The sequence below is a fragment of the Platalea leucorodia genome (genome assembly GCF_965183815.1).
Source record: "Platalea leucorodia genome assembly, chromosome: 7".
NCBI classification, from domain to species: Eukaryota; Metazoa; Chordata; class Aves; order Pelecaniformes; family Threskiornithidae; genus Platalea; species Platalea leucorodia.
This window is the reverse complement of record NC_138829.1, coordinates 69,350,797-69,367,648: the sequence shown is the minus strand read 5'-3', so window position 1 is coordinate 69,367,648 and position 16,852 is coordinate 69,350,797. Positions and strand designations below refer to the sequence as shown.

General features: G+C 43.0%; 1 protein-coding gene across 1 annotated transcript; it reads right to left on the bottom strand.

Moving 5' to 3' along the window:
• Positions 1-3,972: 3,972 nt before the first annotated feature.
• E2F8 (E2F transcription factor 8) lies at positions 3,973-15,234 on the bottom strand (the record flags this gene model as incomplete). Its single annotated transcript, XM_082316912.1, has 13 exons — positions 3,973-4,146; positions 4,874-5,190; positions 5,330-5,459; positions 6,341-6,559; positions 7,531-8,053; positions 8,337-8,421; positions 9,314-9,523; positions 9,850-9,987; positions 11,433-11,594; positions 12,272-12,577; positions 13,776-13,932; positions 14,254-14,529; positions 15,196-15,234. 13 exons carry the CDS (start codon positions 15,232-15,234, stop codon positions 3,973-3,975), a joined length of 2,736 nt encoding a protein of 911 aa, XP_082173038.1.
• Between the last annotated feature and the right edge of the window lie 1,618 nt (positions 15,235-16,852).

Sequence of the window (16,852 nt, the reverse complement as noted above, 5' to 3'; positions counted from 1 at the left end):
ACCAAGCTGAAAATAACCTCTGACAAAAGCCTGGCATTTTGTTCCCTTACGTCCACTTGTGAGTAGGTGGACAACAATGCAGCCCCTCAGATTACACCTAGAGGGCATTCCTAACGGCCGGCTAATCGCTCAGAAATGAAGATTTGGGTTTTATAGTTGCTACCGCATTGCTTAAATGTGAATCATAAAATAACAGTTCCTGAAATGAGGATTTAATTATCAATGGTCACATTGCCGAAAGTTATTTACCAAAATAATTATTTTAACAAAAAAAAAACCTTTTGTAGGAACCTCTGGAACGCAACAATTTTAAACCAAATGGAATTTCATTCAGTGGTTCATGATTTGATAGATGCAACTGGTTGTCTTTTAGGATACAAAGAATTATGCTTTTCGCTCTGATCTTTAAATTCTTACTCTGTTTAAGCATTAAGATGGCTAGTTAATATGGATAATATTAGCCACGTCTAATCATTGCAGTTATATTTGCCATGCCTCCCTGAGCTCGTTGGAAACGGATGATGCTGCAGACGTACTGAAGATGCGGAGACTAACGTATGAGGCACTTAAAGTTCACTTTTTACAGGGTTTTATTTTAAGTGCTTTGAAGATTTAGAAGCTAATTCTCATTTTCTAAAGGGGTGTCTGAATTTAGAAGCTTTGTGCAGCATCATGGACTTTGCTGTGTGTGAGAGGGCCAAGCCCTTGTTTAACCCAAGCCCGGGGGTTAAACACCGGGAGTCTGAAGCTGAGAGTCTCAACTCTGGGACTTTCATGGGAGTGTAAGGAAATTAGCTGCCAAATCCATGTCAGCCTTCAGGATTTTAGGGGTCTGTTTGCTGAGGCTACTTTGAAAACTCTTAGGAGCCTATAGAACCATTGACTGTTGAGTCCAGCAAAGATTTTATAATGCAGAGACAGGTCCTTGATGTAAAGTTGGAGGACTATTTTTTTCCTGAGCCGGAGAGCCGGACTCCGTCTGTTCCTGGTCATTCTCCCCGGATAGTTAATGCAGCTCTTCTGCCCACGTCAAATAAGGCTGAATGCAGAGGTGACGGTGCCATGTGCGTGGTATGAGCGTTTCTTGTAAGACGGGAGCAAGGAGGGGTAGGGGCAGGACCGAGCTTGCTGTTGGAGCGCAGGGAAAGCGCCGAGAAGCTTGTAACCACTTTGTGTTTGCACCCTTGGTGTTTGGTAAGTGAGGACCCTTGGCATTTGAGGGAACTGAATCGTCATTAATCATCACTCACATCGTGTAGATCATGTACTTGGATGGATTTGCACCATAACCAACTGCAGGGAGATCTGTGGAGAAAGATTTTGCCCCAAAACGTCAGCGTTTTCTCTTTGAGTTTGTCAGAGAAATTAAGGGGCGAAGGCAGGGAACAACCTTTAGTTTTCTGGTATTGGGTGTTGCTCCATTTCTGTGCTTCTGTGTCCCTGTAAGGGCGCGAGTCTTGAGAGGCTCTCTGCAGCTCAGCGGCGCAGCCGGACCCGTATGGGCTAGTTGGCATTTCATATCATCCCGGGTCCGCTGTGGTTATCAGGACCCGAGACTGGAAGAACAGACTTGAAATATGCAACTGGAACGTACACATGCATGAATTTTTCTATTCCTGGTGGAGCAAGAATGTAGTGTTTTCTGTAAATCAAAGGTAGGGATTAAAAAACACTGCTCGGAGAACTGGAACGCAGCATATCAAAAGCGAAACGAGCCCGAGGATCAGAGGGACTTTCCTAGAGCGTGGCAAGAGAGCACAGCGGGTACTCGGGTCGCGTTCGAGGGTAGGTGAGGCAGGTGGAGAGAGCAGCGAGCTCAGCTAGTCGGAGCGAAATGCAGGTCTTCTGGGGAGCAGCACGCTTCGAGCAGAGAAGCGGTGGCTTTTCAGCCTGCAAAATGAACGTGAAAGTCAAGTGGTAGGTGTTACAACGCCGGCGTGAAGAAGCAAGCGACACTATTTTGACAAGAGCCAAGGGACGCTAGGGGCAGGAGGCCAACTACCTCCTCCTGGGAAAAAAAAAAAAATAAAAAGTTGCAGAAACGACGAGCATCAACTCGAGATGGAGATGGAGAAAATCAGTAATGAAGTGAGGAGGAGGAGATGGAACTGGATCGGTCGTGTCTTGAGGAAAAAACCAACAGAAGACTGTGCTGTGGCCCTTGGGTGACTCCAGAGCACGCAGCCGCAGACCCATCGAAGTGGAAGAACGGTGTTCGCGCCTTGTGTGCCTCCTGGCACTGAGAGAATTCAGATCAGAAGGGACACTAGGCAGCAAGTTAGAATAACATTCAGCTTTTCAGAATAGAGCACAATTTGTGAGGAAACCGTTTCTCCAAGCCTAATTACTGTAGTTTCTTATTCTGTCAACGGTGGTGTCCAAAAACCAAAGGTTTGGCGTTTGTTTGCTTTGAGTAATGCAAGTTTCTATAAACCTTTGCCTTTATACTTCTAGAATGGAATTGCTAGCAGGTGTAAGGAAGATCAATCCATTACCACTTTGGAGAAGAAAAACAATCTACTCGCTGCTGCAGTCAGAAATCCTCCATTTTCCAGCTTTTATTCTTCTCTCCCCCTCAGGTAGGAGTATTTCAATAGTTATCCTATTCTGTCCGGTGTATTTTGTATTACAAAATAATTTTGCATTATTAAAAAGAAGCAAGCCAGTTAGTTTTACTATGTATGTTAGCTGTGTTAACTGTTTTTTTTTTTCACCCAGTCCAAGCCTGACTGTTGGGCATTGCTGGCGTTTTTCCTGTCCTCATGTGGACAGCCAGGCAGGTTTCACCTGGGAAGGCAGACACGCTGTATTTTCCTTTAATTTGTGAGTTATTCCTTGGCATCTAGGATGGGTGTGAGCTGTGTGAGGAGGCTTCATCTTTCTTCCTTCAGCATAGAGGAGACTCCGCTGTACCTATTTAAATTCAGATGGTTTAACTTAACCTGTTTGGTATGAAATGGCAGCAGGGGAGAAACACCAGCTGGAAGCTGACGTTGATCTTGGCTGGAAAGCAGAACCCAACAGTACAGCCTCCGTACTGAAGAGGCAAAGGCGTGAGTAGATGCCTTCAAATCCTATCATCTGCTTAGCTTGAAGCCCAAGCCGTGTAACTTCTCCGTTCCCTGACATTTGGACAGCACTTTCCACAATACTCCGGGGTGATAAGGATACTCTGAATTCCAAACTTCATAACTATATTTTCCTCTAATGGTTATTAGGAGATGTAATCTCTAGTGATAGAGTTCAGAAGTCAGATTGAATTACTTCAGTCCCTTTCTGATGAAATACCATTTTCCCTTCCTTCAGAAGACAGACGCCCCTCTCTGACAAAAAAAGAATGAAAAGATGCCAGGGAATATGCAGTGTATTACTTAACTCAGGCAATTTAATTTGATCAAACAAAAAAAAGTCAAAATTTGAGTTTGATGCAAGTTTAATCTGAACAAATTGATTTAAAAATACAGTATAAATAATTCTTAACTTATATAAAACTTGATTAAGAATTCATTTTTTGTTGTTTTTTTTTTTTTATTACTAACTTTACAAAAGAGCATTATTGAACATAGGAGCAAGACATTTTAACTATGGACTTTTTGTTAAGACATAAAATATGTACACACTCACAGTACTTTTCTTTGTGCAAAATATGTACTGACTGATAGACTGTACCCTTCTGTACAAAGACAATTTCAGCTTACTTTTTGCATAGCAGAAAAGCAACACAAAAACCACTAGATACATAACTTGGTTGCTATAATACTTCAGGTAAGCCTTTTGGAAAAATTATTAGACGTTAACGTTCTCATTAAGAGCCAGTTTTAATTCTAAAGCATTAATTAAGGCTATTCCAGTACTGAGGTCTTGCCAATACATGTCCAAAACACACATTGTCCATCATACAATCCAAGATGCGTGCAGTGTATTGCCAGGAATCGTGCCTGCTAACACATTCAGCAATCTGATATCCCAAAATTAGTCTTCTGACACTTCAAGTTTTCGTTGAGGAATATACAGAGTTCCTTGAGAGATTCTATTGGTACCATCTGAATTTGCAGAGGGTGAAGGTACCGTGTTCGGCCCTCCTGGAGTGCGGAAGAAATGTTCTGTAACTGTCTGGGGCTCTTGGGGTTCCTTTGGCACACAAGGCTAAAGAGAAGAGAGAAAATTACTTTCACTTAAGGGGAAGGAAAAAAAAAAAAAAAAGTAAATTCTAGTTTTAGGTTTTTAAAACTAATTTTTTTCCCTGAAAATTAAAAACTTCACAACTCTTTACTGAGAGTAATATACCTGTATTCCTTGACATATCTATAAATATACATATATAAAATAAATTAAATAAAAATCTGGTTTCTCTAATCCCTTCCTATCTCTTTTTTTTTAATACAAACAGATCTTAGGCAATACAGTGTTACATGAAATATACAGACAAATTTCCCATGGAAAAAAATATTCTTTTAAAATCCTCTACAATCCCATCCTATTAAAAAAAAAGCTAACATTAAACACAAGAACTTGAGAGTAGATTAGGAGGGTAACGAGAAGGAAAGTAACAAATGGAGAATTTGTTAATAAGTGTCATCTCAGATCTATGCAAAATCCTCCTTCTAAAAGTTGTCTCTTCACATCTTGTCATCTTCCAGCTGGCTCCACTTCCACAACAAATAAGATACTTGTTCTTCCTTTCTAACCTCTCAATTATATTGTACTTATGCCGGCCTTCACTGCCAGCTCTTTTTGGGCAGTGCTGATTGATTTATAAAGATAAAAAAAAAAAAGGTTTATTTAAATATTTTACTTGCTGTAAAGGAATTGCTGCGCTATGCTTCCCACCCAACCCACCGCAGTCAAGAAATTGCAATATATTTTTACTTACCTTCTCCTCTTGCAAGTTCATGTTTTCTGAGCTATGGCTAACATTTTCCGGTTGTGAAGAGACTGGCACGTGCTGAAGAACAGGATTTGCAGGAACTTGCACACCAGCCGGTATTAGTCCTACGTGTTGCAGTGTAAAGTTCAGAACTGAAGAAGTTGGATTTTGGGCAGAACTGCTATTGCTCGAATTGAGGCAGGAGGTGCTCAGTACAGGCGCAGCAGCTATAGAAGTTGGTGACAGCATTATATTCAAGGGTGTTATATGAAAAGCAGGAATGTTAACTGCTTTCAGTTCAGATGCTGTCACTGGAATGACACCTGAAACAGAAAAATCAAGCGTTGAAGGGGATTAAAACTTGAGACTCAAGCCATTGCGTTGTGATTTCGTCACCTCAGTAGGATAAATCTGGCCCACAATCCTTTAAGCCAGACAACTGCATGCCTATTTAATACTTGCCAGCAATGGGTGAGCTGTAGGTAGTGTGCTGTAATGAACATATCCCAGCTTTCTCTTTATCAGAAAAGCCTGCCTTGTTGCCATGGGTGCACTGAGTAAGAGGAATAAGATAGCCAGATGGGAAAAAAGTCTGAAAAAGAAAAAGACAATACACCTTTACCCCAAACAAGTCGTGAACAAAAAAAGTTGTTTTTCTCCAAAGTTGCATCCCCCTTGCCGTGTTCTTATTCTTTATCCCCCATATCCCCAGGGTCCTGTGTTCCATGCCTGTACGACTTTCTGTCTGAAATGAGACAGAAGTGACTCAAGGACACGCTCCTTAAAGTAAGACTGCCCTGCTGTGCAGAAGTCAGCTGGCTCCATTTCCAGCTGATATCCTTGGTGAGGAACTGGAAATCCATTTGGGATTAACACTGTACAGTTAGACTAGACAAAAGAGAAATCCTGATAATGAATACTTTTTTTTTTTCCCCAGAAGAAACATCTGGACCCAGCAATCATCACGTCACCTCACTCTTGGATTGTGCTTTTCCTAAGACGACTATCGGCAGACAATCCTTTTGCATTTACAAGTTCTGGTTTTGTCAACAGAACTGTTCTTTATTCAGGGTCTCTACAGTAGTAAGTCTTAACTACAGAATATCAAACTTTACTGATGAAGAGAGTTTCGTGTGATACTGTTGTAAATCAAAGTATTTGAGGCTAAATATACACAAAGGATGGGGGATGTAAGGGATCTCAACGTTGCCTTCATCTACTTAGTCTTAGTTGTGATCTTCATCCCAGCTGAAGCCTCAAAGTCACTTCATGTCCTCCTATTTGTGTACTTAATACAGAAATAGAAGTCCTACATTCCTACAAAATAAGGTTTTAAAAGCACACTAAAAAGAATTTAACCAAAGACAATCTATGTATGTGGTGTTTGCTATAGTTTTGTTTCTTTTGCAAAGACTCCAAGTGGTGTTTTCCCAGGTAATGGCAAGATGTGCTGTGGTGTCTGGCAAAGCTTACCTCATGAGCAGGAATAGCAAATGCTACAGGTATGTCTTGTTTAGTTTTGATTTTGTCCTCATCTTCTGGAATATCTTCTCTTTTACATTGGTCATAGCAACTTGCTGTGTTTTGATCCAATGTTTCGGGTTTGTTCTGTCTCTCTTCCTGGAAATTGTCCATTTTGTGATTCGTTTGTGAGCTATTGGAAGGTGGTCTTTCAGTTTTAATGGATTCTCCCTTTAGAAAAAGTACATACAAAACCAAAGGCAGACATTGTAAGACTTAACATTCTCAATTACAGATCTACAATGATATTTATAAAAATTCTTAAAAATCAGGACAGCAAACTTTCTCTTTTCTCCTGACTCCCAAGCTTGGGCTTTAGAAATTTCTAGTCAAGAGGACAACCAGTTCCATGTTATCCCCTCTTGCTCCTTCTCAGCCAGTGGATGTCTGACACCACACGTCGTCACAACACGCCGATAACATTTCACGACTGTTTTGGCAAGCACAACTTAAAGCAGCCTCATAATTTACAGAGACACTAAAACATTCAGCAACAGTTCCCGAACCTCTTATTCTCTTCATGTGCTGTATTATCATGCTTACAACAGTCCAACATTAACAGTGTACGACACTGGATAGAAATATTTAGAAGGTATCAGGATTTTGGGACATTCCCCGTCCAGCGACTTTTGTGTCCACCTTCCCTCCTAACGCCTCTAAAGCTAAGAATGAATGCCAGCAAGATGAGCAACCCAAACTACTCCAGAATCATTGTATAAATAGGTAAGTCTTGACATAATGGTTTTGGAGTTGTTTTATTTTGACTAACATCTGTACGCTTTGACAGGTCTTCTTGGAAATAAATATTTGGAGGGGGAAGAGGGGAACAAGGAGAAAAATACAGCCTGATCCTACGTTTGCCTTTCAAAAACACGTGTTACGCTGCATACTGTATATTCTGCCTGATACTTTGCAAATACCAGCAAAATAATGTGATATTGATATAGAGATATATATGTGTAAACAAACAAAAAAACAGCCCCCCAAACATCAGCAAGCACAACAAATGAACGTCATCCCTTCAAGCGTAACGTTATTTAAAACGCCTACACACACCGGTAGGCTCCTAAATCACTTTGAAAATGAGTAGGTGGCAACATCATTAAGCTGTAAAATGGCATTTTAAAAATAATTTAACTTACCAGAGAAGTATCAAGGCTTTCCTCATCACTTCTATACCTTTTAATTAAATTATTCTCTTGTAATGCTTGTGGTCTTTTAAGGCACCGCTGTGATGAAGCTTCTGATTTTATAGTCGGTCTTTCTTTAGCTGTCAAGGACTTTGTTGGATCATCTGTAGCTATCTGACTGTCCCCTTCCTCAGTGGTTATTTTATTTAATGCTTTTGAATTAATACTCTTAATTCCAGTTACATTAGCACACGGTAGAGGCTGCAACATGAAACTTGGGCTGTATGTTGTCACAGTGTGGGCTTGGGAAGGGTGCAGATATATTGCATATGACACGCCAGAATGAGCATGAGGTAGTATTGCTGGTGGGACTGAACTGTGGCTTGGAGGACAGACAGCGCGTGGCTGCGTGAGAGCTGACAGCTGAGAGGGTGCTGCGGTGCAAGGAGGTTCGGGCTTGCGGACTACCTCAGGTGAGAGCAGATTACATTCCAAAGCAGATCTTGACAATTTCATTTTCATCTCTTTTGCTTTCCTTAAAACAAAAACAAAACAAACAAACAAAAAAGCCCAACGTATTTTAATACCTTCATACAGAAATGAAGGCCCTGACAAATTAGTTTCTGCAATGCAAAGACTTAACATGAACTTGTCCTTCTCAATCCACTAAAGAGAAAATAGTAAGTGAAAAAAATAGCCTGCAGGATCAGGGGTTACCTGTTTTTGCAGACTATTGCCCAACTCAGACTGAGCATAGTGTTAACTTAATGGCCAGTGACAAAATAAAGCTTCTCACCTTAATACTTGTGCAAACTTACTTTGATTGTCCTTCCAGCTGATGTTTAGTGATTGTTGGAACCTGAGCCATTTTACTTGGGAAAGCTGATAAATTTGGATCAGTGACTGGTTGGAAGGGGGAAAACAAAACAAAACTGTTAGTACATCAAACGTAGAAGTTAAATTTTGTCTTGAGGAGACTGCGTTATTTAACGTGGCGTACACATTTAATGAGAAGACACTAAGACTCCATGTTATCCTCAAACTGCAGCCCAGACTTGATCAATTGGATAGTAGCTTATGTCAAACAAATCTTAAAGCCTCAGCTCCATTTTTTTCCCTCCAAAGAGGATACCTAACAAACAAGAACATGAACACTGATAGGTGATTTTTCTGGCAATCGTATGGAATACAGAACTGCTTAGATAGTAAGATCTACAGCCCAGTTTCCCTACCAAACCAGGGTTACAGCAGTTCATAGAGAAAGGTACAATATCCAGAGAATCAGCTGTACTACACAAACAGGAGTTTGTAGCCAGTAGGACGTCACGCAAAGTCAAGATAGTGATACGTAAAAAGGGATTTAATACTATTCTTAAACCCAAAATAGTAACATGCCACGCCTTGTGTATTTGGTGTGAAAGAGGAGGCGGGAGTTCCCTACAGGGTGCTGAATTTGTTCCAGATCTCAATAAACATATTTACTTTGTTGCAACTGCGCAAGCTGTGGTGGGATTTGGTCCCCCAAACTGGAAAGAGCTTCTACTAATTGCAGAGCTTAACGCACTGAACACAGATCATTTTAGCTTTGTTTGCACTATCAATCTTGTAAAGCCTCGGATTTACAGGCAATGTGTATTTTCCCCATCTTGTCTATTTTTGACAGTTCTTAAGACATGTTCGTTGTAAGCAGGCGTACCCACACATCTGCTTCTCCCATGAGAAGATGGCAAGCCTGATTTAGCTTTAATGCAAGACTACCTCTGAGTTAAAAACAAACTTCGACAAAGATACGTACTTGCACTTATTTTAACTGGACTGGTTGGAGCAGATTGGATCTTTCTTCTGTCGTTTTCTATACTTTTAACTAACTTTATTAGAGATGGATGCCGAGTGAAGTTTTGCTTTGCTCTTGAAGGAAAAAGGTTTTTTGAACACTGCTCTTTGGAAGTGATGGATTCTGAAACAGGTGGGGGACAGGTCGTAGAAGTTGTTTCAAGTTTTGTATCTAAAAAGCAGAAAAAAACCCCCAAAGAGTAAATACATATCATATGCAAATTCAGTAATTAAAAGCAGTTATTTGAGCCTGGCTTACAGTTATTGAAGTACTAGCAGCAGCAAAAATGGAAATGGAAGAGTCTCAGTATGGGTACATGTACTGTGTGGAAATGCACACTGGTGTGCTGTGCTGCCAGGGACCAAGGACAGTGACGTGACTAGCAAAGACTTTCTGCTTAGTTTACTCTGTCTTTTGGTCAAAAAATTTCTAGCAGAGAAAACAGAGAAACCGTCAAAATCATCAGCAGAACAAAAGGAAATGACACATACACCTACCCTGAATATTGGGCAAGACCTCAGGTCCTGTCCACTTGAATGCTGGTTTTCTACCTCTCTCCTCTGTAACGTGAACTTTCTTGATGAGCTCAAGGCTACTGAGAACATTTGCTATGTCATAAAGTCTCCTAATTTTGGCTGAAATAAAATAAACAAATGTAAAGTATAGCAATTCCGATTCACAAGTTAACATATATCTGATTAAAAATGTTGTAATGTCCTTTTAGCAGCTAAAAGGAAAAATCTTTATAATTTTTTTTATAAGAACAATTTTGTGGAACAGGTATTTATACTATGAAATAACATATCACAATATAAAGTTTATATGTAGAATAGAAGGACATAGATACAGATCTAGAAAAGAAAATACTGCTAAGTATATCATGCTAAATACAGAAAAAAAACATTTTCAAAACAAGGTAGGTTCTGTGCAATGGCCAAACCTGTACCAATTCTGGAGTGAAAATAAGTAGGTTAAAAGGCAGGTAAGCACCTGCAACGGTGAACATGGGAACTAGGGGGAAGAGACACACTAAAATCCAACAGGATAACCATCCTGCAGGTTGAGCTATGGGGGAGAAGTTTTAGGCAGCAGTCAAATTACAAGTGACTTCTGGACTGCAAAGTGAATGTATTTAGGCCAAAGCTTCTGCTACTGAAAACTGAAAGTCTAGCAAGTCATGGAACTTGGGGCGATGCTTCTTAACCAAGAAGATGGTAAAACTTGTGATACCTGAAATATAGACACATGGATGGAATGCCCTGAAAATGCTTTTATTGTGAGACAGGCCTTAGGGAGGAAGAAGAAAGAATAAAAACGAACAAAACCTTCCTATTGCCTACCCACCCACCCTCTCGATGTTGCCGTGATGCAGTGGAAAGGAAATTATGAACTGAAACCAGCGAGGATCAGTTTTCGCGCAGATACAATTCCACAAATAAAGCAATGGAGTCTGTCTGAGAATCAAGGAAGGGTGTAATTTTCAATGAAACCCACAATTAATTCTTGATCTCTCAAGAGCAGGCTCATTTTTGATTATTACAGATACACAGCCCTAGACCTAGAAGTACCTTTTCATTTGAATGGAGAGGAAGAGGAGGAAGTGTGCGGGGAACTGAGAGCAGGGTAAAAGAATGAAGAAATAATTGGCAGTTAGAGCACTGGGTTTCACTTCCCCTCACGTTTAAGTTATTAACAGGACTTTTACAGAATTTCTTTAGATTTCCAACAAGTAAGTTACATGACCAGAACACAGATTTGCATGATTCTGGGGCATCTTTCATGAAATGACGCTGAAATCTTTGACAGACTGCTTGAGGAAAGAGAAATTGTTACCAATAAGCTGCCTTGTGACATTACTTCAGGAGAGAGGATTTAATGGACTTTTCCTCTTTCGTGGTCATTACGTCACTACGTATCAATGACTATGCACAAGCGGGTCCCTGTGAAAAACTGCGCAAGGTATTTAGTGAGTTTTTGGAGGCTCAAATGTATTTATGGCAGGAAAAAGATGATGGTATTTTACACTGTATAAACTACTACTAGAATAGTTCATTTAGCTTACACTTGATATTTTACTTACTTTTAAACTTGCTTTTATCTAAGTCTTCTAACTGGTCTTCTCCAATCAAGATTTTAGCAGCAACTTCAAGGCTTACTATTTGAGGAGTCGATACAAGAAACAGCATCACAAATTTCTGACTCATCACTCGTAAGGACTTGTCTTTCCTGCTATTTACTGATGCTGCAGCAGACAGGAGAAAGGATTGAAGTATTAAGTGACACGCCAGCTACAAACATTTTTAAAAAACTGAGGAAATTTGTCAGTGACAATTATTTTAAGAACAAACAACACAGCAACTAGGCAGAGCTGATGTGGACTCCAGAATCATGTCTCTACATGACAAGAATCAGGTAATTAGGTGGATACCAACTCTAACTACAAAGAGAGAGTGCGATTCCCCAAAGAGGGAAATGCCCCTGTATGCATTTCCTATTGTCTGAGAACTTGTACTCTTACAGATGCTTAACTGCAGGTTATACAATGTATTTAACAATCCTTAATTAACATTTCCTCCACGAATCAAACCTAAATTAAAAAATAAATTAATGGAGTAATTTATACTTTTGGCTTCTATAATGTTCAACGGCAACAAATCCTGCAAATTGGATTATATGTTGGGATTGTTTGATAGTTTCACCTGATTCCCCCTTGTTCTTGCACTGTAAAAATAAAATACATGTGCAAGAATTGAATGAATCAGAGAACTGAAGGAGCGTAGAGCATTTTCTCACCACAAACAGTTGTGGCGCCTTTCAGGCACCACAGAAAAAAAAGTCCAATAGATGGTTTTTTTCCAAGCTCATAGATATCGATCATTACAAGCACATATTATTCTTGGCATTACAGAGAATTATTACCAGCACGAAATTCCATTCCTGGGAGCTCAACAAAAGACATTTCTGAATGCTCATTTGAGCCGAAAGATCTTGCCATTTCTTCATTTCTTTCACCATCAAAATCAAATTCATGCTCATACTCTCTTTTCTTGATCATCTGAATTTGTTGCGTGTATTTGTTCTCTTCTCCAACTTTTTTCAAAGCCTGCAGGGTTTTGGAGAGATTATGCCGCCCGTGCCAAGCATATCTGTTTTTGGCAAGGCGGCTCACCATGTGTAGGCTCTCTAGCACGTTCACAATATCGTATATGCGTCTACGTTCAACATCTGAAAAAAAGAAAAGAAAGACGAACATGACATCTCGACTACATATGTTTTGTCATACATTTACCTGAACGTGGTTTGCACGGAGAAGGGATCAGTTTTGCTATACTTCCCCCTCCTCATAATATACTTCTAAGCCACTTTTGCCAATTCCTCATTACAAAGGTTTCTGAAAATAGCCCTCATAGATCTTGCCAGCAAGGAAAAGAAAACAATTCTTGCTTTAGATATGGAAGGACTTGCTTTTCGACACTTATACTTGGTTTACAGCATTCCTTAAGAAATAAAACTTACTGTTGCCAGAAGAGCCATTAGATGGGTTTCAATACAGCTTTAAAAAAAAACAAAGCATTTTTAATTATTCATTGCATTGATTTTAGATCATCTCATTAAATACCCTTGGAAACTCATGGCAGACAACTGTTTTGTATCTTGTTTTTATATGTTATTCTATTAACACACTGTCCTTTTCTCTTTTGTCTGTCAAATTCTTGGTGTTGACCAGGCATTTTTTAAAAGAGATGTTATTTTGTACAAACTATAAATAGAATAGACATTTTGTTTAATTTGCAATTCATCCCTCTCCTGTGTCCCCCAACGTATCCTGAAGATACAATGACACCAAAAAATTTCTAGCAGTATGATTTATAACTCTTATCAGCGTTATAATCTGTAGAATACTGTAATTTCATAGCTCCTTGATAAAAATAGCTTCAGCTTAATGTTAGCAACTCAGACTCTCGGTAGATCATTGGTGTGATATAAAAATAGTGATATAAAATGAGAAATTTAAATTATCATAGAGAGCAGAAAGTAGCTTCTTGCTTTGATGTCACGATTGGACAGGAAGTTGTGGGTTCAGCTTGAGAAACGCTAGTTCCCGCCGCAAAAATCCAACCACTAATCTTAGCCATCATCTCCAGAGCCAAAAAACTGCAACTGGCTATTTGTGGGATTGGCAATAATTCAGGTGTTTAATATTAAACATAACTCAGAGTTTCTCAATTCAGTTCACCGAAGAAACTTCGGCTTTTTAAAAGAATTGCTCCAAGAATGAAGAGTTTAAAGCTGAGTTTAAGTAAGTTTGAGAGTACACAGTAGGCGTTCAAAATTTTACGGAGCAAAAATGCACTAACGCAAGTGCATTGGTTATTGGCACATTTGTGTGAAGAAATACATAATAGCATATACAGCAACTTACTAAGCTCTTCAGCTACTTCATCAAGGCAAATGTAATTATTCTCTGCAGTGCTGGGGTAATCAGGATATCGAGCTAAGAATTTATGACACAGTAATCCTAGACTTTTCTCTTTGCGACTTGGTTGAGATTTTTCATATTCATCTCCCGATAAGTGCTCCTACACAGAAACAAGGAAAAGAGAGTTTGGAATTTTTTACAATAAACATGTAAACGTGGATATTTAGCAGCTTCATTGTGAGCACTGTCAAAGGCCCAGCGTTCTCCCTTTCTCCTCAACAGTTGTGAAATAAAACCAGCCAAACATTACCAGTTGTATGTAACTAACTAGGCAATATCCTTACTTATATTGGGTAAATACTCCAAAATCAAAACTTTAAAAACATTGTAGTATGTTAATGTATAACTTTTTATACTGAATAAACAGCCTTCAGCTAACTTTACCAAAAAAGTAAATAAAGAAGACACCTTTACAACGTACCTGCAAACAGTGTTTTGCCTGTAGGACCTCACTCGTGTTGTTCGACAGTTCCCTTCTCTGTTCTCTGCTCCTAATCTCGGGACTAGCTGCACTAATCAGCATTTTAAGGTTCGAAGTAGGCGTCCATGGATCTGCTGGAAGGATTTCTTTAGGTTTTGGGGGTGTGGTCAGAGGCTGACAGTCAGGCTGTAGCTCTGTCAATACCGAATGTGAGGTAGCTGCTTGTTTCAAGGGGGTTTTCAAGACGCTTCTGTATGGCTCAGGAGAATGATTTTCCTACGCACCAAGGAAAAGAAAAACTGCTGTTAAAAAGCAGAAGCACTATAATCTGTTTGTTGGTAACAGTCGAAGTGGGATAGAGATCAGCTGCGTTTTTTGGGTAGCTCAAAGGTTGCAGTTGGACTCTGAACTAACAAACCCCTTCCCTGAAACCATTTCTGTGACCGTGCCTTTAGCGTAAGACACAGGGCCCGTGATATTCTTGGGGTAATTCTCCTTTTCTTTCCCTCGGGGGAAAATACAGTCAGAGTGAGTGTTAATCCGCAGCAGAAAGCTATGAAGAACGACTGAAACCCCTTTTATTAAGGGGGAAAAGGGGGAGTACTGCAGGAAGCAGTACTGCTCGGTACAGAACTGATGGATAAAGGGGGTCGGGTAAAGTTTCAGGTTCTTTTGCTACGGAGAGAAATTAAAGTGAACGTAAAAGGCGCTCGATTGCCGCCATCCAACGTTTTTCGCACGCCTTCGTCCCGACCGCAGGGGTTTCGGGCCCAGAGGTGCTGCGGGGGACGCGCTCCCCGGCCGGGCTGTCACCGCGCCGGGCCCCGCCGCCCCGGCCCCACCGCCGCCGCGGGGGGCAGCAGCCCCCGGCGGGGCCGCCCGCTTCGGCGCTTTCCCACCGGAGCGGGCACGGAGGAAAGCGGGGCGGAACCGAGGAATTACCTTGTCGCCGGTCCCCATCTCCCCGCCCGCCTGCTGCATTCTCCCGCCGCCGCGCAGCCTCAGGGGGCGACGCTGACCGGTGCCGCCGCGGCGCTCCGCATCGCAGGGTCCCGCCGCTTCTGCGGGGCCGGAGGAGGGAAGCGTTAGGAGGGAAACCGGCGGGGACGCCCGTGAGGGGCCAGCGGGCGGGCAGGCGGCGGCGGCGCCCACCTCGCCCGGTTCCCGCCGCCCTCGCCGCCGCCGGGGAAGGGCTCCTCGCCTCCCGCCTCTCGGACCGGCCCGCGCGCGCCCGGCGGCTCGCGCCCGCCGCCCAACGGCCCGGCCCGGCCCCGCCCCGCCGCGCCCCGCCCCGGCCGCTGACGGCTCAGCGCCGCCGATTGGCCGCCGCCGGCGGGCGGGGCCCTTCCGGGATCCGGTTTAAACATTTGGCGCCACCGCTGTGCCTAGAGAGTTGCTCCTCTCTGCTGCCGCTCCGTCGTCCGCCCGCTGCCCGCCCCGCCTGAGAGCCAGCACCCACCGGGAGTGGTGGTGGTGCCGCCGCCGCCCGGTCCCGTCCGGTCCCGCCGCGCGGCCGCTCCCGGTGCCGATTTGAATTCAACCCGCTGAGCCGCCGAGGGACGGGGGGGGGGGGGGAGCACCCGACCCAGCCAATCACCTCGCAGCCCTCCGCCCCGCGCAGCCAATGGGAGCGCGGCGTTGCCGGGCCGCTCCCTCCTCCCGCCGCCGCCGCCGGAGGGGGGCGGTCGGGTCTCGAGCCGGGCCGGGGGTTTGGCGGGTTCGCGGCGCGGGAACCGGGGCGCGCGGGGGAGGGCGCGCGCCGCCTCCCTCCCTCCCTGCCCCAACGGCTGCTGGCGTGAGGGGGAGCGGGCGGGAGGCGATTAGCGGGGGGAGCCCGGGCAAGGGGCGCTAATTGGTTTAGCGGAGCTAATTATCTGCCGCCGCTTCTCCCCGTTTGCCAAAGGCCGAGCCGGTCGGTCGTCCCTCACGGCCCCCGCCTGCCACTCTGGCGGCCGTTCGCGGGGTCCCGTGGCCTTTGCGCTCTTTAAAACGACAAAATACCTCGTCGTGCCCCAGCCACCCTCCTCCCCGGGCCGGGGCCGGGCGCCCGGGGCCCCGCCGGCCTCCCAGGCTGAGCTTCACCGCCGAGGCAGCCCGGGGAAGGCTTCAGCACCTAAGGTGGGCGCAGCCTGCTTCTGGAAACAGAGTCGAGTAACTCATATGCTCTTAACTGTGAGGAAAAGCACTTATGAAAAAGGAGGAGGGGAAAAAAGCTTAATAACTCACTGATTTCACGGTTTATTGTGGGGTGGGATCGCTGGCTATTGACTTGGTGGCCAAGGGGTATTCTCAGTGCCCCCTGAGATAAGGTTCGGTAGCTCTCTGGGGTTAGGGTGGGCTGTACTGCTTATCGCAGCTGTTACAACACTTCTGTTCTGCAGGTAGGCATTTTGGATTCAAAACCACTTTACTTTGGGCACTTTTTTTATGCTAGAGCTAGGATTGCATGAAGACGAAACCTTGTAATGTAACTGTATAACTTTCTGAAAGGAAGCCTTTGAAAGCATGTAAATTCAGGTTGAAAAATTACCCGAGTAACCTTCACTCCTCGGTATCGCCAACCATGTAACAGCCCAAGTTTATTATCTTGCAGGACATA